General features: G+C 48.3%; 2 protein-coding genes across 2 annotated transcripts in view; both read right to left on the bottom strand.

Moving 5' to 3' along the window:
- LOC146197356 (scoloptoxin SSD14-like) overlaps positions 1 to 7,147 on the bottom strand; it is a 42,064-nt gene extending 34,917 nt beyond the window's left edge. The window contains exons 1-2 of the mRNA XM_084597175.1: positions 7,117 to 7,147; positions 5,817 to 5,976 (exon numbers count right to left, since the gene is read on the bottom strand). Coding sequence (XP_084453301.1) covers positions 5,817 to 5,976; positions 7,117 to 7,147 — 191 coding nt within the window. The remainder of the gene's footprint in view (positions 1 to 5,816; positions 5,977 to 7,116) is intronic.
- A 5,917-nt stretch (positions 7,148 to 13,064) lies between these two features.
- Positions 13,065 to 23,809, bottom strand: part of LOC146197355 (glutathione hydrolase 1 proenzyme-like) — a 56,224-nt gene continuing 45,479 nt past the window's right edge. The window contains exons 11-12 of the mRNA XM_084597174.1: positions 20,718 to 20,843; positions 13,065 to 13,895 (exon numbers count right to left, since the gene is read on the bottom strand). Of these exons, the coding sequence (XP_084453300.1) occupies positions 13,716 to 13,895; positions 20,718 to 20,843 (306 nt within the window). The 3' untranslated portion in view covers positions 13,065 to 13,715. The remainder of the gene's footprint in view (positions 13,896 to 20,717; positions 20,844 to 23,809) is intronic.

The raw sequence follows: 23,809 nt of genomic DNA, 5'->3' as shown, positions 1-23,809 counted from the left end.
AACTGAGAGACTTTCGAAGCAACTTTTCCCTTTGAGGCTGTCTGCAGAACAGAGTACGCTTGCGAGCTTTGTTCCGTTCCAGCCAGGCCTAAGTTGAAATATACTTCCGCGAACGCGCACGCGAACTGCGAAAGACGAAAGAAGGGCCATTGAACCAAGACGGCAAGGCTCACCACGGTGAGGCGCGCTCATAGCCTTTCGTCATGGGCACCGTAGAGGTCACTGTAGTGCGCTACGCCACACAGAGAATGCATTGAATTTTGCACGTGGCTGAGAAACTCAGATCACGGTGTGAGGGCATTTCCAGTAGCCAACAAGTTCCACGAAGTTATCCAGCCGCAGTGACGTGGGGATCCACATGACGCCCGTGTGGATGCTGCTCCCAACTCGGCTGTATGGTGCTCATTACACGCACTGATATATATGGAAAGATATATGCAATTAGTGCGGCTGCAAGGACTGCTACAAGACGGACTACTAGAGCGGTTCAATAATCTTAAAATTGCTTGGCTTCTTTCGTATCTCTTCAACTCTTTGTGGAGGCCTTTTCTACACGGAGATTTGGTCTAATAAAACGAGACTGGTAGGTCAACGCGGCTACACCATACATTATATGCAGATGACCTGACTCTGTGGATGTGCAGGGGCAGTGACGGTGAAATTGAACAGACACTCTAGCGGGCAATCGAAGTTATAGAAAGATACTTAGAACCGATCGGGCTCAGATGTTCGGCCGAGAAATCGGAAGCGCTCGTTCTCACGTCAATGCGATCGCCTCATCGTCGGCGTATAAAGCAGGATAACCCGAAAATAACACTCAGGGTCAACGGTAACGTTATACCAACGGTGGAAACCATTAGAGTTCTGGGATTACGAATTCAGGCCAACGGCAGGAACTCGGAAACGATACAGAGGCTAGACGCTAGCACCAGTCAAACCTGTAGACTCCTGAAGCGGATCGCAAACAAAGATGCGGGAATGAAAGAAGCTAACCTCCTTAGGCTAGTCCAGTCTTTTATAATCAGTAGGATAGTCTACGTGGCGCCGTAATTACGGCTTTACGAGGCAGAAAAGGAGAAACTTGACGTTCTCATTCGTAAAGGGATAAAAACGGCACTAGGTTTACCACCCAATACATCGACAAACAAGATTATGAGACTAGGGGTCTCCAATACCCTCGAAGAGCTCATTGAAGCTGCAAGGACTTCACAATACCAGAGACTGCTGCGCAGTCGTACTGGTCGGAGCATTTTGGAAAAACTGGGGTATGAGCCGCAAGCATGCTCCAGACGTACAGAAAAAGTACCTAGACAGGTTAGAGACAAATTAAAAATACCTCCGCTCCCCAAAAACATGCACCCCGTTTACCATGAGAGCCGGAGGAGTGATAGAGCAACAGCGCTGCAAGCCCGTTTTAAGGGAAGACAGGACGTCTTATATACAGATGCCGCACAATGCGCGAACGGTAGGGGACGTGTTTCAGTAGCAACTAGAGAAGACGGGGGCTCGGTAGTATGCTGCAGCACCAGAAATTCGACGACAACGGAGGCGGAAGAGGTGGCCATCGCGCTAGCTGTAACACGACAACAGGTCAAAATTATAGTTACAGACTCGAAATCAGCGATTAGAAACTTTGACGCGGGCCGCATTTCGGCCATAGCAGCAAGAGTGTTGGCCAGTGGTTCACCACCGGCAGAGCAGGTCGCGCTCATTTGGACACCGGCGCACCAGGGGTTGAGGGGGAACGAGAAAGCGCACGTACTGGCCCGAGGATTAGCTACATTCCGGGATCCCAGTGACGACTTATGCGCAACCCCGTACCCCTTGAGCGATGAGGAGCCCCTGCAGTTCGACGATGACCTTAACACCTACCAAGATATCCTAAATCATTACAAATTAGGCAGATCAGTACTACCAAAAGCGTGTAAGCAACTCACCAAAAGCGAGGAGGTTATGTGGCGTAAGCTACAGACTGGAGTATTCCCGAACCCCCAGCTTTACAGCAAGTGGCACCCGGAAATTTTTAGCCCCAGGTGCAAACATTGCGATGGCATAGCGGACATGATCCATATGATATGGACGTGTCCTAGATTTTTAGAACCTGACCGAACAGATGAGTCCTGGGAGGCACTACTTCTCAAGCAGGACGAAAAAGGGCAACGAGAAGTCATCCGTCTTGCCCTGGCCGCTGCTAAGATCCAAGGGATCCAGGTCGACGGCTGAGGGGGAGGACATGGTTGGGACAGAGCTTCGCCTCGGATCCTCACCAACCTTTTGACGGGTGCAATAAATGTTATTTCTCTCTCTCTTGCCAGCCACCGAATTTTTATCTGCTGCAGGCCGTCATTGCACTCGCCACTGTTGATGTGGTGGACGACGGTTGTTGCGGCGCGCGCCTTTCTTTCCCTCTTCTTTTTCTTTCTTCTCTACTTTCTCTCTTCTGTCCGCACGAGGCAGCGGAGGTGGCTCAGCTACAGAGCCAGTAGCAGGCCCGTTCATTTTCTTTTCCTTCCGTCCTACAGCTACAACAAAACAACTGACATCGGGAGGTGGAGGTGGTGAAGGGTGGTTGTTCCTGGCCCTACGGGGCTGGGCCGGGTAGGTCAACGCTGCTTGCGACGGGGGATAGCCTGTCACTGAACGTTTATATGTTGTAGGCCGTCTTTACACCCGCCACCGCTTCGGTGGTGGACGACGGCGGTTGCGACGCGTCTTCTTTTTCTTTATTCTCTATTTTCTCTTCTATTCGCCCGAGGCAGCGGAGGTGGCTCAGCTACAGAGCCAGTAGCAGGCCCGTGCATTTTCTTTTCCTTAAACTTTTTCCAATCCAATCCAAAAATTCTTTTCCTTCTTCCCACAGCCACAACAACAGCACTGACATCGCACAGAACACCGACACCACTTCGTTTCGCCTTTATCGAAACGCAGCCACCGGCGGCGGTCGGTGTTACCACTGCACCACCACGGCGGGCCCTAATGCTTTCATTGGTAATTTGCTTACAGGAAAGGAAAGGCGCAGTATCTGTCACGCTCTCTGTGGACGCTTGAATAATATAATAGTTGGTTTACAGGATAGGAAATGCGAGTATTTGTCACGCACAGGGATGGAAGGTGGCTGGTCCTGGCCCTGAGGGGGTTGGGATAGGTAGGTCACCGCCGCTTGCGGCGGGGGCTATAATGCCACCAAATTTTTATCTGTTGTAGGCCGTCATTGCACCCGCCACCGCTTCGGTCGTAGACGACGGCTGTTGCTGCGCACGTCTTTCTCCTCCTCTTCTTTTTCTTCTCTATTTTCTCTTCTGTCCGCACTAGGCAGCGGAGGTGCGATGTCAGCGCACGTTAAAGATCCCCAGGTGGTCGAAATTACTCCGTAGCCCTCCACTACGGCTCCTCTTTCTCTCTTTCCACTTTCACTCCCACCTTCCTCCCTTCCCTTACGGCGCGGTTGCGGTGTCCACAGAAAACTAGTGAGACAGTTACCGCGCCTTTCCCTTCCTATAAATAAATCGGTGGCTTAGCTGCAGAGCCAGTAGCAGGCCCGTGCATTTTCTTTTCTTCTTTCTACAGCCACAACAACGCACATCTTGAAGGTCCAGTTAGACCTTGTGAAATAGTACAATCTGCACTAAACGGACAGCATCACTATGCGGGGGTAAGTGAGGAAAAGAAAAATTTAAATGTGTCACTTTAAGCAAAGTACGGAGTAAGGGAACTGGGGTGATCGTGGCGTGTAAGGCGCGTAGCCAAGAAGATACCTAGGATTTATGGGCAGGGAAAGGAATTCTCGGCGAATGTTTTTGTTCTTGCCTGAATGGGTAGGATATTGTTATCATTCATAGCGCAGACGGTGAATTGAACGGGGAAATTTTGAATAAATAAATCTTACGGCTTTTTTTATTCTTTCAAGTTTTTCGATATTAGTTTTAGTATATGGGTCCCACACACGCATGCATACTCGAGCTTAGGCCTAATTAGTGAATTATAGGCGCGTAATTTAACTTCAGCGGGGATTTTCGAAAGCATTCCGCAGAGAACAGCTTGCGAAAGGCGGACGAGCAGATATTGTCAACATATGAATTCCAGGAATGATTTTTAGGTAATGTTACACCTGGATATTTAAAACTGAATGCTTTATGTAATGGTTACTGCCTAAGGTTATACCTGTGATCAAATATGTTTTTTACGTGTCATGCGAAGGGCAATTTTTGCTGGTTTGTTTAGGGTGCACCCTCTTTTTTGCACCATGCAAGGATGTTAGAAAAAAATAAGTTAGAGAAATTGAAGCCCAGGAACGTAATGAACTCTGTTATCAATAAAGGAACGGTTCGTCAGAACTTGCAATATTGCTTTTGATATTGCCATTCAAAATACAATTGCTGCACACCATTTCATGGAAAGCTTGTAGGAGGTTGTGTTTTGCTGCGACAGGGGTGTGCCAAATTAAATAAGACCCGTATCTATTGCCCCTTGGCAGCGCGCACTTTGCGGGTAACTTGACAGGCGCGAAGCCCATGTTTTTTGTCTCCTTACGAACACCATGATGTGCCAGGCGGCGCTAAAAAACTTTGACACTCCCTTCTCCGTGGAGTGCCCGCACTGAGAGGGAAGGTCCTTGGAGCTCTTCCACATGGTGTGGGCGTGCCCCTATAACCCTGCCCTTACACCCAACCCAAACTCCATCCGGGAGGACTGGGAGACGAACCTACTCGCCTGTGCCGACCTGAAAGCGTAAAAGGCGTTGGTCAAATCAGCATGGCGGCAGCGGAAGCCACAGGGGTCCCGTACTAGAGACTCCATCTAGAGTTTCTAAAGGCAAGGGCCCTAAGCCTGACACCGGAATAACCTCCATGTAACTCCGTCCTTTCAGAGGCAATAAGCGTTGTTACTACCACTACCGTGTGCTGGCGCATAGTCCTTTGCAGCCGCCGTGGTGACGCGAGCCGACGGTTAATTATCGCCAACGCTACCTCTTGCTCGCTCGCAGCTGCACGCAAGCTGTGACGTATACAGTCAAATCAGAGAAACTAACTCCCGCTTATCGGTGCGTCTTGTTTTGGGCGGAGCCGTATCTGCCGGTTGAAGGAAGCCACAGCAAAGGTCTATGGCGCAGGCGGCCTCATTTCGAGGAGTAAGGGACCAATTAACTCCTCAGCTCCGTCAGACTCCAGGGCGTCGAAGGAGGAAAAAACCGGCTGTGAGAATAAGGCCTAACGGTGATTCGCAGGTCTGTCTCAATCGCTTTCTTCTCCATTCAGGAAAGGGGAATATTTATTCGCCGAGACACAACCCGACTTAGACGGTACGATTATGATCTTGATTTGGGTAGAAACATACATTTCTCACAGACTATACTTGGTAAGCGGTGGCTTATTAAAACAAACAGTTTGCACAGAGCAAGCGCTGTAGAGAAAACTGGTGTCGCGCAAGCGTTTCGGCAGCCGCACGTCGATGAAGCAAAAGCAGAGCTGCCGACTATCATCATAATTAAGTGGTTTTTCAAGATAAATGGCTACTTTTTGGAATTAGTATGTTACTGTCGATTTGAAAACAGTTAATGGATAGTATTTTATCTCGTTTGAATATCCTGAAGCACGGATCGTACAGCATTACTCTAGAAGCAGGATAAGTTTGGAAAGAAGGGTAACGACATTTGCCCTCCGGTACTCGCTAATAAAAAACATCTCTAGCACTGAATACAAACCACTAACGGAGCACAGATAGGAAATATACTCGCCAAGACAGTGATTAATTTGCAGTGCGGAAAAATGATTTGTGAATTATAGGGTACACGTCGCGCCCTTTAAAATAAAACTCACTTGGCTACCACGGCGCATTCACTGGCGTCGGAGACGACCACCCAGTCTTGGTACTCCCACCTCTCCACTGGGAAGTCGAGCCAAAGGCGGGCGTACTTGTAGCTTAGAAAGGAGGAGATGATGCCGGCCACGATTAGGGTGAGCAAGATGAGTATAGTGGCTACGAAAGCCAAAGAAAGCGATGTCTGCATTCTCTGCCCACGAGGACGCAAGAGCTGGAAAAGAAACAGGAAACAAAAATGTATGTTATAAACTGGCCTGCTTAGCAGGCCCCGGAGAAGAAAAGAAAAAAAAATTCTAGGAAGAGCCCCAACGTTTGAGCGATAATTAAAGCATCGAAATGACACTTTATTAGAACAAATGGGATCGCGTAATGTAGCCGGAACCATGCTATCGGCGGCTAAATAAGTGGTCCCAAAAGCAGGCCTCCTTTCACCATAAGTGGAGAATTTACGTGTCATGTAGCCCTGCCCTTTCGCTTTTTTGGTATAAATGAAAGCCAAGGCACACCTATAAGGTTTTGCTTAAACTCTACACGATTTGTTTTTCCCGCGACGTCCATGAATTCATTACAATGCGCGATTCCGATCATCTGTAGTGGCCCTCTTTACACATACAGAGGTTTAATTCAACAAAAGAACGAGAATAAAATTCTTTGACTATTTTCAATCTGTTGGAACAGATCACACACCCCTATCTGACTTATTTCAATTATTATTTATTTCATAGGCATTTGAGGTATAAAATAATAAATTTCCGAGCCCATGTTCTAAGGTTGGCAAGCATGTTCGAAAATCATGCCTAGCCGAGCGAGAAAGCAAACGATTAAGCCAGTACGCGGCGAGCGGCGCCCAATGTATTCGGGCATCCCGCCAGATTATGAACCACACCTTTGTTCTCGAGTTCTCAACGGTAGTTTAATTCACTGGTTTTAGTTCAGCAGATTGAACACGTCGCTGACATATTTCATAATCTTAAGTGGGACTGGAACAGCTTTGGAAGGCCCAGTAAGGAAACCACGTCTTGCAACGAAGTTTGTTGCGTTGGCCCAGACAACCGAATAATATAAGCATGAGGTCTTCGACCAGAGGCTGTCTCGTTTACTGTTAAGGCACACAATATGAATACCGTCTATCCCGTATATTTCGAACTGGAAGGGCCCCTCGAAGAAGTTCGATACATTGGTAATTCGATATATAAAGCACGTCAACGTATGAGCTTCTCTGTAACTCAGAAGTGCGAGTGCGATGTATCCACGTTGGCGGCACGCTTCCTGTCCGTCGGTTTACTGGCAGCCCACCCGCGAAGCGCACGCTCGCCCCATACGTCATTGGGCGCGCTGGGAGCATATCCACACCATATACTAGGGGAATGCGCAAGCGATCCTGCTCCAACTACGCTCTTGCCAGCTCCCTCAGCGGAGGAGTGGGACAGGCTGTTGGCCAGTAGAAGAGAAACAACGCAACTGGCCCTCATCACGCGAGCTCAAGAGGTCGCCTCCGACTGGAGGCCACCCTCAATTCGTCCCAGCTCCCATTAATCCCTTGCATTTAGAGGCAATAAAAGTTGTTACCACCACCACCACCACCACCTACCTTGTACACTGGGCGACGTCGAACTAAAACCTCAATCAACCGGACCGCCACGGCCTTGATGGTGCGATGAGATCGTCCAGGTAAAGGAATGGGGGGGCGGAACTTCAGGCTGTTCGAGAAATGCCGCTGTTCTCCCTAAAACGTTGCTGACACTCAAGATTCGCAGCTCTTCGTCTCAGGGCGCCAGCGCGTGCTCACGAGTCACGCCGGTGGCGATGATGATGTTCCTTGCAACATGCCACGCATACTGAAGGGATGAAAAACAAGGAAGTTGTGTTTTTTCTAAAGTAGTACGTCAACAAAATCGGAATAAAACACGACGTACTCCCATCTGTACAAGCAGGAGCACGTAAGAATCTATGAAACCCTTTTCCCCTGCCTGCGCATGAGCGGTAGCTGCAGTCGTTTCTCTGAATACGACGCCGACCTTCAGTCGGATTTTAGGCATAGCGTACTGGTACCGTTGCAGCGAAAAGCCGTCGCTATATACTCCGGTTTGAGAGTGAGCTTTCAAGGACGAGTCAAATTCCTGTAGGCGCCAACTAGGCTTCATAGAGCAAGCATTTGAGCTGCGCCGTCATGCGATGTGGCAGCCAGAGGAACTAAAAACCTGATACGTGTTCGCCAAGGTAGATAGTAGACGAGCAGGTCACAACAACGTGACCACCCGTTCCGAAGGGTTCCCAACTCTACTCTCTCTAATCAATTGTCACAATTGTAAAAGATCACTACCGAATGAACTGAAAACAGTCCCGTATTTCTCTAATGAATGTAGAGCGTCAGCCATTTGCTCCGCTATAGTCAGAGCGCGGAAGCAATTTGAATTTGGGCTCCTGAATGGTAAAGTGAATTCTCCGAGTCTTTGGTGGAATGCAGAATGTACTAGGATTATAGACGGCAAAAGGCAGCCTGAAAGAAGAAACTAATTCACAATCAATGCACCCAAAATTGGATAGATTACAAAGTTATTGCAGCAACATTTAAGAGATCAGTGTCTGAGGCAAATGATGAATATGGTGAACAGAATTATGAGTATTCATCTCGATAAAAAAGCAAACGAGCCGTGTTTAGCTTCCTGAGATCGAGAAATAGGTTGCCGATGCCGTACATTGCACCCTCAATTATCTTGACCACGACGGAAGTTGAAAAGTCATTAGGAGAAATAAGTAGAGGTCTGGAGCGTCGTTATTCTGCGGTTGGTCCCCGTGCCCTCAAAACGGGTAATCAGTATGACGACTTTGTTAAGGTATCTATTCCTGAACTCTCCAAAATTGTGAATCAATTACCTACCGTAGCTCCTGGCCCTGACTGGTTTACCTTTGCGACGATTAAACTAAATTTTGACGAAACACCAGGAAATTTACTGGACCTTGCAAATTATTCTTTTAGGGCCCCATGGATTTCAGATGTCTGACGTCTATCAAAAGTTGTCCCTTTTGTTTAAAAGAAAAGTGAAGGATTGGTCTTAGATAATATTAGACCGATTTCTTTAACTTCGAATGTTGTGAAATTATTGGGACGTGTGCTATATGACCGAGTCATGCCCCTCATCACCGAAATGAAAATGCCGAGTTCCTGCCAAATTCGGTTTAGGCAGGGCGGCTCAATATGATGTGTGCATACCGATTTAGAAATCCGTGTCCGATTAGCCCGCCGGCATCACCAATATGCTGCACTTGTTACTCTGGACATCAATAAAGCGTACGACAGTGTTGAACATAGGCCCCTATTGTGCAGACTGCAAGTTCTAGGCTTACCAGAATACTTTGTTGCATGGGTGTCAGCATTCCTGACAGGCATAAAATTTTACTGCTGCCAACGTGAGGTATCTTCACCTATATTCAGACAAACTCGAGTGGAGCCGCAAGGCGCGGTTCTCTCTCCCTTGCTTTTTAATCGTTTACTCCGTTCTATTCCGACATCTGCTGATGTGTATACATATGTGCATGCTGATGACATAGCTTGCTTTGACACAGCGGGTGACTTACATTCTTTTTACAGGGTGTTGCAGTCATAATTGACCAGAGGCTAACAGATGTCAACCCTTGACCAGAGGTTAAAAGATATCCATTTATGTCTTAATGCACGCAAATGTGCATCGTTAGTATTCCCTATTTCTAATCAGGCTCATCAAGTTAACATCTCACTAACTTACCGGCATAAAGTGATACCTAAGGTGTGCTCTATAAAGTACCTCTGTGTCACATATGACGCCTCTCTGGCTTGGCAGAATAATATAGAGCAAGTTGCTGAGAAAGGACTCGGGGCAGTGGGAATGCTGCGTAGGCTGAGCAGCCCCCGACGCAGTATGCGCAGGCACGCTGTTTTGATGATTTATAAAAGATATGTTTGCCTAATTTTAGAATTTGGCTGTGTCCTGTTTTCTGCAGCCGCTGCATATAAACTGCATCATTCTACTCTTAGAGAAAAAGAAGCTCTTCGTCTCTGTTTCGGGATCCTTAAATGTTTGTCCAAGAATGTTTTATACTTTGAAGCACGGTTGCCACCTCTTACCTCGAGGTTTCGCCTTCTGACAGTCCAAGCATTCTTAAAATAACGCGATTCGGAGCGGAATAGGACCAAGTTGACTTCCCTTACTCATCCAGGGCAATTCTTTAGTGCAAGGTGGTTTCAATTTCTGTCTCCTCAAATTTGTTTCGTTGAAACCTTACTGGGACCACTAAATGTGCGAATAGATCGTTGAAATAGATTTATTGAAAGGAAAAGTAGAGAGGTTGGCCGGAATAATTCAAATCTGGCCTGCTACTCTGCACTGGGGAAGAAATGCCTGTGCGAATGTGCAAATGTCTGAAATTGTTCCGGTAGGACCAATCACATCATTTGTAAATATAATCGTCGATGATATTTATCCACATAATGCCAAATTACTACTTTTCTTTTTGATAAACGGTATAATACAGGACTACTTGAGGACCTTTCGCTCATATGTTATAACTGCGACTGATGCCTCGATATGTGAAGAAAAGGAGGATGTGGGCATTTTCTCTTAGTCCCTTGGCTGGCCTTTTTCTGTCCGTTTTCCAATCCCCCCCCCCCCCCCCCCCCCCCTATTGAATTAGCAGAATTACCAGCAGCAGCTCTTGACCTGAGCATGCTCTCCAATTCTGTTTTAACGGCTTTAATATTTGCAGACTCATTATCGTTGTGCACTTCCTTAGCTGCCTCTGAGTCGCCAGTTAGATCGCACATTTAAATTTCTCATCCCTTGTAATTTCTAATAGATTAGGATAGTTTGGGTTCCTGGTCATAGGGGCCTTCAATTCAATGAGCCTGGTGATGCTTTAGCAAAAGCAGCACTCAGTGGTCTGATCTTTGACCTCCTTCCAACTTGTGCGATCGTCACGGCAGCACGTTTTCGTACCTATGTTGCAATGAAAGTATTTCGCACTACTGCCCTTGCTTCTCTGGCGTCTGTGTACTTTGCGATGTCAGTGCACGTTAAAGATCCCCAGGTAGTTGAAATTGCTCCGGAGCCCTCCACATCCCTTTCTCTGAGATGAGAACCGAATCCTCCGGGGCACTTTGATCCCCACTCAGGAAAGCTACCACTTGGGCACGCACGCAGGGAGGTTCACATACCGTGGTGGCCCTGCAACTATGCTGGGTCGTCTCAGTGTGGTAGCTTACGACAGTATGCTGATTAGTGCGATATATGTAGGCTCAAATCGCTCAAATAGACTGGTGGTTAAGCAAGCAAGTACAGGTAGCAAGCGAGGATCCTTAAGACGAGCCGCAGATGGGAGATATTAAAAGCTGTCCCGTAATACTGTTATAGGCAGAGCTATAAATGTCCCAAAATTCCTCAATTTCTTTGTCTCTTCTTTCTCTCTCTTTTCTGTCTTTACTCTCTTATCTCAGTTTAAAAAAAATCTCGTTTTTTATTTTCTTCTTTCTTTGATCAGGCGTAGCATAAGTTCCTTGGCAGATGCCGAGGAACCTGTAGGATATGATAGGATAGGATAAACTTTATTGCTCTAGAGATATTGCCGACAGAGTTCCTCCAGCTTCTTTGCGTCGATGGCGTGCTCCGACTCACAGGGTTGGCGCCCCTATTCCAGGGCACCACTGAGGTTTGCTGCTCGCTGGGCATGGATGACTAGTCCTCTTTGGAGTCCACTGGAGAGCATACTCTCCCACTGTTCTGCACTCGGATTTTGTAGTTTGTAGAAAACTGTTTCTATCGCAATCCCATGCCAGGCAAGCTGCCGAGCGAATCGAGCAACGAGATGCCAGACTAGCTCGTTGCCGAGAAGCTTACCGAGGGCGGAAACAAGCAAAGATTAAAGCGGCAATAGCGACTACGGCTACGGCCGATGGCTAACCCTCGTGAATCTTGGTTCAAGGATAGTTGAATCTCTACAATTTCTTGAAATTTGTTTTTGAGTGTGGGCGTGGATCCAAGCCGGTTGAAGCCAACGTGGATGCGAACTTCTCGTTCACTCCGCCCGTAAAAAAATGTATTGCTTCACGCCACGCAATACAGGTCGTCCAGCCATTTAGCAGCACAATCTGAAAGCACGAAACTGTATCGAAAACCTTTCATTACAAGCTGGATCGCGGAGAGTCCGTAACGAGACTAAAAGTACTTGGCGGCTCGCTTTGGAAGGCAAAGCTTCGAATGTGGCTTGTTTCGTTTTACAGTTACGTCCTAACAAGCATATACATAACCTACGCAATACAATCCAGCTTCCAAAGATTGCGACAAGATAGCCGGATATGATCGAAGGTGCCACCACCAGTCCGTTCTAAAGAGTGGTAGGATGCTATAATGACTAGTTCCTGATCCATTGACGCAAGTCCAGGCCACCCAGACTCACAAGGTCGCCGAGAGCCATGGACTCAAAACCCTCTAGTATATAGCCTGGCGCCCACATAGGGCTCTATCTGATAAATGCCGAGCACATTTATAAAACCTGCTCAATAATACATATGATCGATGGTAGAGCACCCTTTTCGATTACCTATTTGATCATTCGGTTAACTTTACCTTTGTAAAGACTTCCCTCTATGAACAAAGAAAATGTTAGCGTTCCTCCAAGAATCCGGTACCGTCGATGTCATCAGGCTTTGCGTACACAGTAGCCAGTTCTTCGGCAATCAAAAAAAGCCGTAGTTACCTGATCCTCCACCGGTAAAGCATGGAGAGCGCATAGAAAATTAGCGAAATCTGTCGGGAAGCGAGGTGCAAGACAATCATCCGCCCCCTGAATTTTCTAGGCATCATATTATGCCATCGTAGCCTTTCGACACCTCTTCAAGACGTTTTGTGCGACTTACCATTTCTGAGCTTACCTAGAAGAGGGGATTATGTTCAAGACCCTTTGGTTGTAAAACTGGTCCTGCGAAGAACCCGATATATGGTTTCACACCTGGGTCTCTTCTCTTAGCATTTCATGTACTGCATGCTTGACAGCCCACAATACAACACTACTTCATAACCCAGTTTTGTTTCTTTTTGTACAAGCGCTTCTCTCAACGCGAAATAAACAGCATCGCGCGAATCGTTTGCAGGCACGCAAGAGGAATTTAGCGGAGTGTCTACTGCGGCTACACCGCGACGCGGTGCGCCACCACGCGAGAATTGCAAGGCCGCTGTCCCGGGCTTGGGATCCCTGTGTCCCTGTTACCAGATTTGCTTAGTCAGGGTGTGTTGCAGTCAGGGAATGTTCGTAGCGAGCCCCTAACTCATTCGATAATTTCAATACTGTTTTCAGTAGACTGAGTTTATTGCTACCGCGTATTGCAGCTTATAAGAAGGCTTCTTGATGAATTTCTCAACCTTTCTAAGCATGTTCGTTTGTCCGCACATCACTGCTGCCCTCAGTACATTGCATCGACAGGATCATGTATGGCTACTCTTTCCGTCTTCACCATCCCCCTCCCCCTGTGAACCAACGGACGTTAGACATAGGCCTAATGTAATGCGTAATGCAACTCTCCAGAGTTGGAAAAAACACACCATTGCATTCCAGGGTTCGATATTGTAAAACATCAACTGCATTTTCCCATCTTTTCACTCTGCATTGCCAAGGAATTATGATTTGTGCGAGGGAAACAAAAATAGTCTGAAAAAAGCACGCCTCCGAGCGTTAACAAGTATGTAATTTACAAATATCCATTTAAAACAATTATACTTTCCGTACATGCCCAGTGACGTGCACTGGGCGCACCAGAAATAATAAAAAAAAAAGAATCAAGCGGCTTGACATTGCACCGCCAATAGCACAAACGCGACAACGCTGACTGCGCTGTGCACTGTGCGTCTGTAGGGACTCAGGCCAGCTCAGGTCCGCGGATTCTTGAAAACCGGGTGCTCGTAATGGGTACCCGTCGAGCTTCCGTCGGTGCGCTTGGTGTCGGCAGGCGCCATCCATGAGTCCCGGGCGGTGGTAATGATTGCTGTGGCGGCCGACGTGAATAGCGCATTCTCAACGGGCTGCTGAAACTTGAGCAACAGCTTGCCCTGCGCGCAAAGAGAAGAAAGCACGTAACAGTGCCGTCACTTTTTTCAGTGAGACGCACACTTAAGCTCGCCTAGCGCTGTAGTCCGAACGACAGCGAGAAAAAAAAAAATGCGCGTGTTGTAGCGCTGTTTTTACGAAATATACGACTGGACAGATTAGTTGTTTATGTACTGTTGCTGACGACTCTTCACACCGTAATGGAAGTTTCCGGAAATATCGACTACCTGGAGTTCTTTACCACGCATTGACATTGCACATCAGACGGGCGCCTTGCTTTTCGCCTCCATCGAAAAGCGGCTTCGATGTCGCAAATTGCAACACCAGGTACAGCAATCGTACGCCATAACCACTGCACCACCGTGGCGGGCACTCATGGTATGGCATGGAGTTATGTTTCAAGGCACGGTATAGACCTGTGCGTTATGGAGGCTAACGAAAATAGGTCACCTTGAATTCAAGGACACTCAGCTATGGAATGAAAAGTTGTAGGTGTAACGTTAAGAGAATAGAAGCGTGCTGGACGGAGAGAGAACAAACTCAAGACAGGAATATTCTAAGTTATATTTTAGTATAAAAACATCTAGGTGTACTTTGGATTACTCCAATGCGGTGAGGCGAAAGCCTTTAGAGGCGGCATGACGGATACTGTGCCACTGAAGCAACGAGTTCGGCATGCTTTGCACCCACTGTTATTCATTTTTACAACATTTCCGTTATCTGTCGCCAGGTGACGCTGCTCAGAGGACCCAACCGTTGAGGAAACGAAATTACGCGTCGCCCGGCGGGTGCAGTTTCGTATACGCTTGAATCGCCTGGTGAAGTCCTAGGTCGTGACCGGATGACACGTAAAGATGACGTCAGAGCCGGTTATTAGACGTGATCGGATGAGATTTTAGGATGGTGTCACATCTGGTGATGACGTCACGTCCGGTCATGGCCGATAAAGTCACAAGGTGTTACATCTATATGAGTGCTGATGTCATTATTACTATCATCATTAACTGTCACTGTCATCATTAGGAACTAAAGCCGCGTGTGATGAATGCGACAAGAGATCATCGTATTAACTTTCTGGCGTATCGCTTTGATGTAAACAGGCATAATGCGCCAAGAAAGCGCATCGCATTGTTGTTGCTGTGGCTGTAAGAAGAGAGTAAAGAAAATGCCCGGGCCTGCTACTGGATCTGTACCTGAGCCACCTGGTGGTGGTGAAAACGTTTATTGACTCTTGAGCCTTATTGTATGTATTGATGGGTCGGCTTGATATCGCGTAGGGTGGCCGGAAGCTTGTGGCTCTCGGAGACATTTAGAGCGCAGCCCACCAGCTCCTTTTGTTCAGCTGGGTCCGAGCTGGACACCGCGATCTCACATCACTCTATGTCTGTTAATTGCCAATGGCGGGGTGGCTGGAGCTCAGAGCACATGTAGAGGATGTGATTAAAGTCTGCTTTGGGTGCCCCGCAGAGGGTGCATGCAGAGGAGAAAAGGCCGGGGTGGATATGGGCAAGGTGTGCTGGAGATAAGAAGGTACGGGCCTGGAGCTGGCGCCAGGTCACCTGCTCGAGTTTAGATAGTGATTGGTGTGAAGGCGGATACTGGAGTCACTGTTCCCTGTAGTGGAGAGTAATTTCGTTATAGATAACCAGGCGTTCGCGTGCACTGCCTGGGTCTGTAGCTGGCGCTGCTCGGTTGACGTGCGCTCGAGCTATGTTGCGGGCAGCTTCATTCCCCGGGTTGCCCGCATGAGCAGGTCAGTGGATGAATAGAATTGAGAATTTTGAAAGCAGGCGTGTGAATCCTGCCTGGTGCGAAATTGCAGATTGCTGTTTTTGAGTCACTTAAGATTAGTGTGGCAGTGCCTGAGGAGATTGCCAAGACAATTGCAGCTTTTTCTGCCTTTAACGAGGATGCAGCTTTAATCAAACCAGAAACTATAGGGTGAAGTGTGCTGGAAACCACGCTCAAGACATAGGATTGATGAGTAGCATACTCTGCGGCGTCCACATAGACTGCACTGGTATCTGCGTGGTACTGTTAGTGCAGCGCTGTGGCTTTGGCTTCTCGTCGAGCTAGGTGATGGGCCGGGTAGACGTTTTTCGGGAGTGGATGGATTGTTAAAAGAGATTAAATTTCTCCAGAAGTTGAGTGCATGGGCCTGAGGGAGCTTATAGGGTTGAGGCCTAAGGACGAGAGAATATGCCTCATAGACTTTCAACTTTGCGGTGCGAGTGGCTTCGCTAAGCTCCTCTAGGGTATTGTGAACCCCCATAAGGAACAGACGGGCATTCGACGTATGTCTGGGGAGATTGAGGGCCGTTTTATAGGCTTGCCTGATTAGTGAGTTTACTTTTTCTTCCTCCACCATAGAAAGAAACAAGTATGGAAGGGAGTACACCACTCGACTCACCACGAACGCATGTATAAGATGGCGGAGGTCGTGCTCTCGCATTCCCCGGTGACGGTTCGCAATTCATCTATTCAGTCTCATGGTCTGATGGACTGTGTTTGTGAGCCTAGTAATAGTGGCAGTATTCTTGCCGTTCTGAATAATGATGCCCAGTATACGCACCTTATCAACCTCGGGAACTTCTTGGTCATCAATGCTGACTCGAATATTGGGCCGCTGGTTGTTCTTGTAACTGGCCATAGGGTTTTCTTGGCAGGAAATACTGGAGTGGGTTGCCATTACCTTCTCCAGTGAATCACATTTTGTCAGAACTCTTTGCCGTGACCTGTCTATCTTGGGTGGCCCTACACAGCAGAGCTCACGACTTCAACGAGTTTCGCAAGCCCCTCCGCCACGACAAGGCAGTGATCTATGAGAGTTGGACTGTGAAAAAGGCTGACCGCCGAAGAATTGACGCGTTTGAATTGTGGTGTTGGCGAAGACTCTTGAGAGTTCCACTAAATCAGTCGATATTGTCGACCATAAACCCTGACTGCTCATTGGAGGGTCAAATTCTAAAGTTAAAGCTCAGCTACTTTGGTCATCTGATGAGAAGAGAGGAGTCGCTGGAGAAAATTTTGATGTTGGGAAAGGTTGAGGGTCGCCGGAGAAGGGGTAGGCAGCGAACGCGATGGTTAGATGGCATCCTCGAGGCACTGCAGATGAGGTTATGTGATGTTAGGAAGATAGTGAGAGACCGGAAAGCGTGGCGTGACATGGTCCATAGGGTCACGAAGAGTCGGAAACGACTGAACGACTGAACTGAACTGGTTGTTCTTGATGTGAGCTGGATCTTGCAGACAGCGGAGAAATGTCCACGTACCTTTCAAACCAAGAATTCCGCTTATGCGGTCGCATAGCTTACTCCTCTGCTGGCGTGCTAACTGTTCTGCATAGGCTTCAATTTCTTTTGGGAGTATTGCGATGCGAATCCTGAGTGTTCTGTTATGTTTGTTCGTTAACCATCGCTTTTGCAGGCTGGCGTGGGCCTCCCTGATGTGAAGGAGGCGGCTGTCTGCGATGTCGATAGCAAGAGTGAGTGGGATTGTGGAGGTAGCTAATGCCACATCTTGGGAGAGGCAATGAGCCCATTTGTCGACATCGTCAATGGGTTTGGGAGCTGAATTTCGGATCTGGCGGAATTTATTCAGCTCAGTTCACTGGCTCGATATACTCGGCGCCCCGTAGAAACTGAGCCACCTCCACTGCCTGATTAAAAAAAAAACTGATTTATTTATAGGAAGGGAAAAGCACGGTAACTGTCTCACTGGTTTTCTGTGGACACCGCAAACCCGCCGTAAGGGAAGGGAGGAAGGTGGGAGTGAAAGTGGAAAGAGAGAAAGAGGAGCCGTAGTGGAGGGCTGCGGAGTAATTTCGACCACCTGGGGATCTTTAACGTGCGCTGACATTGCACAGCACACGGACGCCTCTTCGTTTCGCCTCCATCGAAACGCAGCCGCCGAGGTTACTGATTTATTTATAGGAAGGGAAAGGCGCGGTAACTGTCTCACTTGTTTTCTGTGGACACCACAACCGCGCCGTAAGGGAAGGGAGGAAGAAAGGAGTGAAAGGGGAAAGAGAGAAAGAGGAGCCGTAGTGGAGGGCTACGGAGTAATTTCGACCACCTGGGGATCTTTAATGTGCACTGACATCGCACAGCACACGGACGCCTCTTCGTTTCGCCTCCATCGAAACACAGCCACCGAGGTCGGGTTCGAACCCGGGTGCTCCGGCACAGTAGTCGGGCGTCTTACCACTGCACCACCCCGGCGGGGCCCGCCGAGGTTACTCGTGCGGACAGAACAGAAGATAGAGAAGAAAGAAAAAGAAGAGGGAGAGAAAGATACGCACTGCAACAGCCATCGTCGACCACCGAAGCGGTGGCGGGTGCAATGACGGTCTACAACAAATAAAAATTCGGTGGCAGGCTGGCCCCCACCGCAAGCGGCGGCGACCCATCTGTCAGTGAAGGGTGGCAGTTCCTGGCCCTACGGGGCTGGGACGATAGGTCAACGCCGCTTGCAGCGGGGGCTAGCCAGCCACCGAATTTTATCTGTTGTAGGCTGTCATTGCACCCGCCGCTGCTTCGGTGGTGGACGATGGCTGTTGTTGCGGCTATCGTCTTTCTCTCCCCCTTCTTTTTCCTTTCTTCTCTATTTTCGCTTTTGCCCCCACGAGGCAGCGGAGGTGGCTCAGCTACAAAGCCAGTAGCACGCCCGTACATTTGCTTTTCCTTCTTCCTACAGCCACAACAGCAACAACAACCCACCAGGGCCAGGATTAGCCACCCTTCAACACCTCCTCCGTTCAATCAGCCTGCGCATAGCATCAATCCTCCAGACGGGAGTAGGTAAGGGGGGGGGGGGGGGGGGAGGGGTTAGGTCGACCTGGATGGCGTATGCAGACAGAGCCGCGCATCGCATTGTGAGTCGTGGGAAGGCGCTAATGGCACTACCATATTGCTAAAGGCACATACCATACTGACATGCTCTGTGCTGCGGTCCTGCGCGCATTGCATGCCCGTCTCAGACCAGTACGAAGAGGAGTATTGTTTTGCGTTTTTTGAATTTTTGTATCGAGTCAAGTAAAATTCTCTTTACCATGCTCACTTCCAGTGAGATTCTGCCCCTGTGATGGCATGACGGGCAGCTGGCACGCAGGATTATATGCAGGATGTCGGCGGATGGGGCGCGCGCTTAACGTATCCTCTTCTTTCGTGAGGAAACATTTCTTGCAATTATAAGCGAGATTAACATCAGTCAGGCTACTCCATTCAAGACGGCAGAGCAACTAAGCGCATTTTAAACTCATCCAACAGAAGATGGGAGTTGGGTGGCAGTGTTTTGGTTGGCACAAATAACCTCCACAGCGCTTCTAACTGCCTCGGCGGCTGCGAATTTCGGCTACGCGTACACCGATTTTACTTGCGAACTCTGGCTAACCGTGGCCGGTAAGCTTGGGTAAGGCGATACGCTCGTATTGCATTTTCCTTTTTTTATTCTTTATCTTCAGAAAAGATATAAGTAGGCGCACTTTAAGTTGACGCATGCCCTTGTGGTACTGATTGCACGTGCTCCTGATTGTATCAGCCTTTATAAAAGCAGTCCCTTGTCTGATAATAAACACACTGTGTTCATTGCCTCCCGGCCGTTCACATAATAAAGATGACATGGTATGATTTTGGCCACGATTAAAGCAGTGTCCTTGGGCTCAGAAATTAAGCTACCATGGGCGTCGTGGCATTGAAGCAGAGGCATTTTATTATTAAGCTTATCGAAGCCGAGTGGTGAAACAAGCGCTTCGTAGAGCTGAAATTTACCCCTTTAACAATACTGCCAAGCCTCTCATTTCAATCGGAGGTACAGTCTTTGCAAAACTTTAGAGCCCAGGGGGCGTGCTTGTTAGCCCAATGCATTTCCAGGTTTCCAAACTAGCTGAAGTCAATAAGATTTTTCGTCCTACCCTCTCCAATGGCTAGGACTTCCTCGATTGTTAAAGAAGCATGATATACGGCCTAAAAGCAACCCCTCTGGGCTCTAAACGTTTGACAATGGCTGTACATTTCATGCCTTAAAGTGATGATATGTTCACATTGTGGCATTTGTACCATAAAGACCGATCGGAATCCCGGGCCTCTTTAGCGAAAAATTTAGCGGAGAGCAGTACCAGTGCGCAACAGGAAAAACCGGTTGTTCACTGCTAGGCAATAGGGGGTGGGGCCGGGGCAGGTAGGTCACCGCCACTTGCGGCGGGGGCTAGCCTGCCACCGAATTTTTATCTGTTGTAGGCCGTCATTGCACCCGCCACCGCTTCGGTGGCGGACGACGGCTGTTGCGGCGAGCGCCTTTCTTTCCCTCTCCCTTTTCTTTCTTCTCTATTTTCTCTTCTGTCTGCACGAGGCAGCGGAGGTGGTTCAGCTACAGAGCCAGTAGCAGGCCCGTGCATTTTCGTTTGATTTAAGCTGATTTATTTATAGGAAGGGAAAGGCGCGGTAACTGTCTCACTTGTTTTCTGTGGACACTGCAACCACGCCGTAAGGGAAGGGAGGAAGGTGGGAGTGAAAGTGGAAAGAGAGAAAGAGGAGCCGTAGTGGAGTGCTACGGAATAATTTCGACCACCTGGGGATCTTTAACGTGCGCTGACATCGCACAGCACACGACGCCTCTTCGTTTCGCCTCCACGCATTTTCGGTTTCCTTCTTCCTACAGCCACAACAACAACAACAATAGGGACGTAAAGGATTGCAACCCTGCGGACCGGTTAATTTAGAGCGACCCTGTATGTCAGAACAGGTGAATCGATCCTTTTCTCGTTCGATGCCGAAGGCACAAATGTGAACGAGCCACTGTAGTACAGGAGCGCCTGTGGCACGTACCGGGTCGAAGGCCTGGTTTCCCGGGCTCACTTGGACCATGATGCCTGCGTCTTCGAATTTCGGGTGAACACGCACGTTATGCAAGATGCAGCTGATGAGCGGGTATTTGGCCGCGCAGGCGAACAGCTGGAACAGGCGGCATAAAAATTTGTTAACAGCAGTTGAACAATGCCCACATGAATTGTCGAAAAACTTCACGGCATAGCTTCCTTTTGTTGTCTCTAACTCTTAAGTCCTTGGGAGAGCCACTGTGCCCGTACTTAATCCGCGGACACTGCTACATACTAGTATAGGGCGTTCATTGTTTCTACTCAAATACCACACGCCGTGCGAGTATAATCGTCTTGTTTAATCTTTCTGTAGCTTCGCGTTCTAAGAAGTTCTAATACAGCTTCAAAGAAAAGGCGGCTGACTCGAGTTGTCACACAGCGTTTCCTAGAAGGGAACGCTATGTGACAACAATGTCGTCTCTGGTTCAGCTCAGAAGGAGAGACCTCGAGGAGCCGATCAAGGCCCAATTCCTTCCCACCTGTGTCGCCGGCCGGTTCACAGGAGAGGAACAAAAAAGAAAATCAGAAAAAGAAGCTTTCCCAGGAAGGCGGCAGCAAGGTAAGCTGGACATCTACCATTGATCCGCACTCGGTAGAAAATGGTAGTAACACAAACAATACAAACAACACAAATATTCCTGTCAAAGAAGCTAAAGACGCGAGCAGTGATGCACTCAGACGCGAGCTTGAACTCGCTCGACTCAAACAAAATTAGCTCGAACGCAAGGTCGAGGAACTAACAAAAACACTAAAGGGACAACAGCGGGAGCTTGAAATCACTAGAGCCCTTCCAAAACAGCCGCAAACATCCAACAATGGAGAACTTGAACCACGAATGCAACAGATGATGCAGCAGATGATGCAGGATATGATGCGGCAAATCCAATCTCCAATGCAACAGATGCAAGCACAATTTCAGGGGCAGATCTCAGAAACCGAAAGTGCTTTTCGAAAACAAAGACATAACGAAAACATTAGGGAAAGAGCGTACAACCGTCCAGTGTTAACGGTGTTCACTGTCGAATAAGGCAACAGCACGAACACCAAGACGCGTCAGCAAGACCAAGAAAACTTAGAAATTTGGCAATACATAAACACACAGCTTACACCCCCTGATGTGATTGCGCTCCAAGAGACTGGAACCAGGCCCTCTTTACAGGGGTACGATGTTTACGAGAGCCAAAACGGAGGTAAAGCAGCCGTTCTAGTCATCAAAGCCATCACCGCAATCAGGCACGATACCATCGCCGACACGGACATCGAGCACGCGCTTGTCGAAATCATTTCGAAAAAGCGAAAGGGAAGGAGCACATTCGTACTGAACGTGTACAGCCCGCCAAGAGAAAGAAAAGCCAAATTCTTCGAACTCTTCCACGGAGCGCACAAGCTGGTCAAAGAAAATGCACTCATTATCGTAAGAGATTTCAACGCCATGGACGCGAGTTGGGGATACCGGAAACAAAATATCAAGGAAAGAACATTAGCGGACGTAGCCGAATATTTTGGCTGCAGGCTAATCACAGATCCCGCGACCCCCACGAGAATCGGTAATAGTGTGAGCACGGACACTTGCCCGGACCTCACGTTCGTAAGGAAGAGCAAGGAGTCACAATGGGAAAACATGATGGAAAACCTAGGCAGCGATCAATTTATCCTCCGGACGCAAATAGCATCGGAAAGGGTAAGACGCCGGATCGGACAAGCAAAACTCACGGACTGGAACGCGTTCCGCGGAGCTTGCGAAAAATCTGAAGGCGGCATGTTGACAGAAACGCGAGACAAATGCACAAAAAGTGTAAGATGAACAACAACAACGCCCGAAGTAGACGGGCACCTTCTGCGATTATGTGAAGCCAGACGCAGTCTCACCAAAAGATGGCGGAAGCAAAAACACGACAGGAAACTAAAACTAAAGGTAGCAGAAGTTACGGCAAAAGCTGAAGAATACGCAGCGCAACTTGCGAGACAAAATTGGGAACAATTCAGAGACTCGCTTAAGGGAACCTTAGGTACGGCCAGAACCTGGAATCTCCTAAGAGCACTAATCGATCCGATCAAAACAAAATCAGAAAACAATAAAAGCAGCCACAGATTCATCCACTCCTTCGAGGGTTCGGACACCTACCTTTTAGAGAAGGCACGAAAAAATGTTTCGGTGATCACAACCCCTCACAATACCAAGGAACCTATCGCGGAGCCGAAAACGAGAGGCTCGACCGCCCAATAACTGTGGAAGTTTATGCGGCCATAAGGAATACGACCAGAAACACGGCAGCAGGAGCCGACAGAATCGACAACGCCCTGATCCGAAACATGAGTGACGACCTCATACAAGAGCTCGTAGGCTTTCTAAACAAACACTGGGAGGAGGAGACGGTTCCCGAAGACTGGAAACACGCCGAAGTAATTATGATTCCTAAACCTGGCAAACAGCTCCAAATTGAAAATCTCAGGTCCATCTCGCTCACGTCGTTCCTCGGCAAGCTATACGAGTGGATGGTGATAATCAGACTGCAAAATTTCATGGAAGATAATGAACATGTACCCCATACCATGTTCGGCTTCAGAGCAAAACTCTCCACGCAGGACGTGCTGCTTCAAATATAAGATGTGCTCCACAATGTACCTCGAACGGGTGAAAATGTCATAATGGCCCTTGACATCAAGGGAGCACTTGATAACGTCAGTCACAAAGCGATCCTTAGAGGCCTAGATGACCTAGACTGCGGACGCAGAATCCACGGGTACGTCAAAGCCTTCCTGTCAGACAGAACTGCCACCATCGGCATGCGAGACCTTCGATCGAACAAAATTCACACGCCAAACAAAGGAACACCCCAAGGATGGGTCATCTCACCTATCCTCTTCAATATAGCTATGATAGGTCTAGCACGAAAACTAGAGAAGATCGAAGGCATCAGGCACGCCATGTATGCAGACGACATAAAGTCTGGACGAACACCGATTCCCTCGGGGAGAAGGAAGAAAAACTACAGGAAGCGGCCTCCTGTGTACAGAAATACCTCGGAGAAAGAGGACTCG

This window comes from Amblyomma maculatum, chromosome 3, assembly GCF_055883805.1.
Source record: "Amblyomma maculatum isolate TAMU_Amacu chromosome 3, ASM5588380v1, whole genome shotgun sequence".
In the NCBI taxonomy this organism is placed as follows: Eukaryota; Metazoa; Arthropoda; class Arachnida; order Ixodida; family Ixodidae; genus Amblyomma; species Amblyomma maculatum.
Note: the sequence above shows the minus strand (reverse complement) of the source record. Positions and strands in the feature narration are given on the sequence as shown.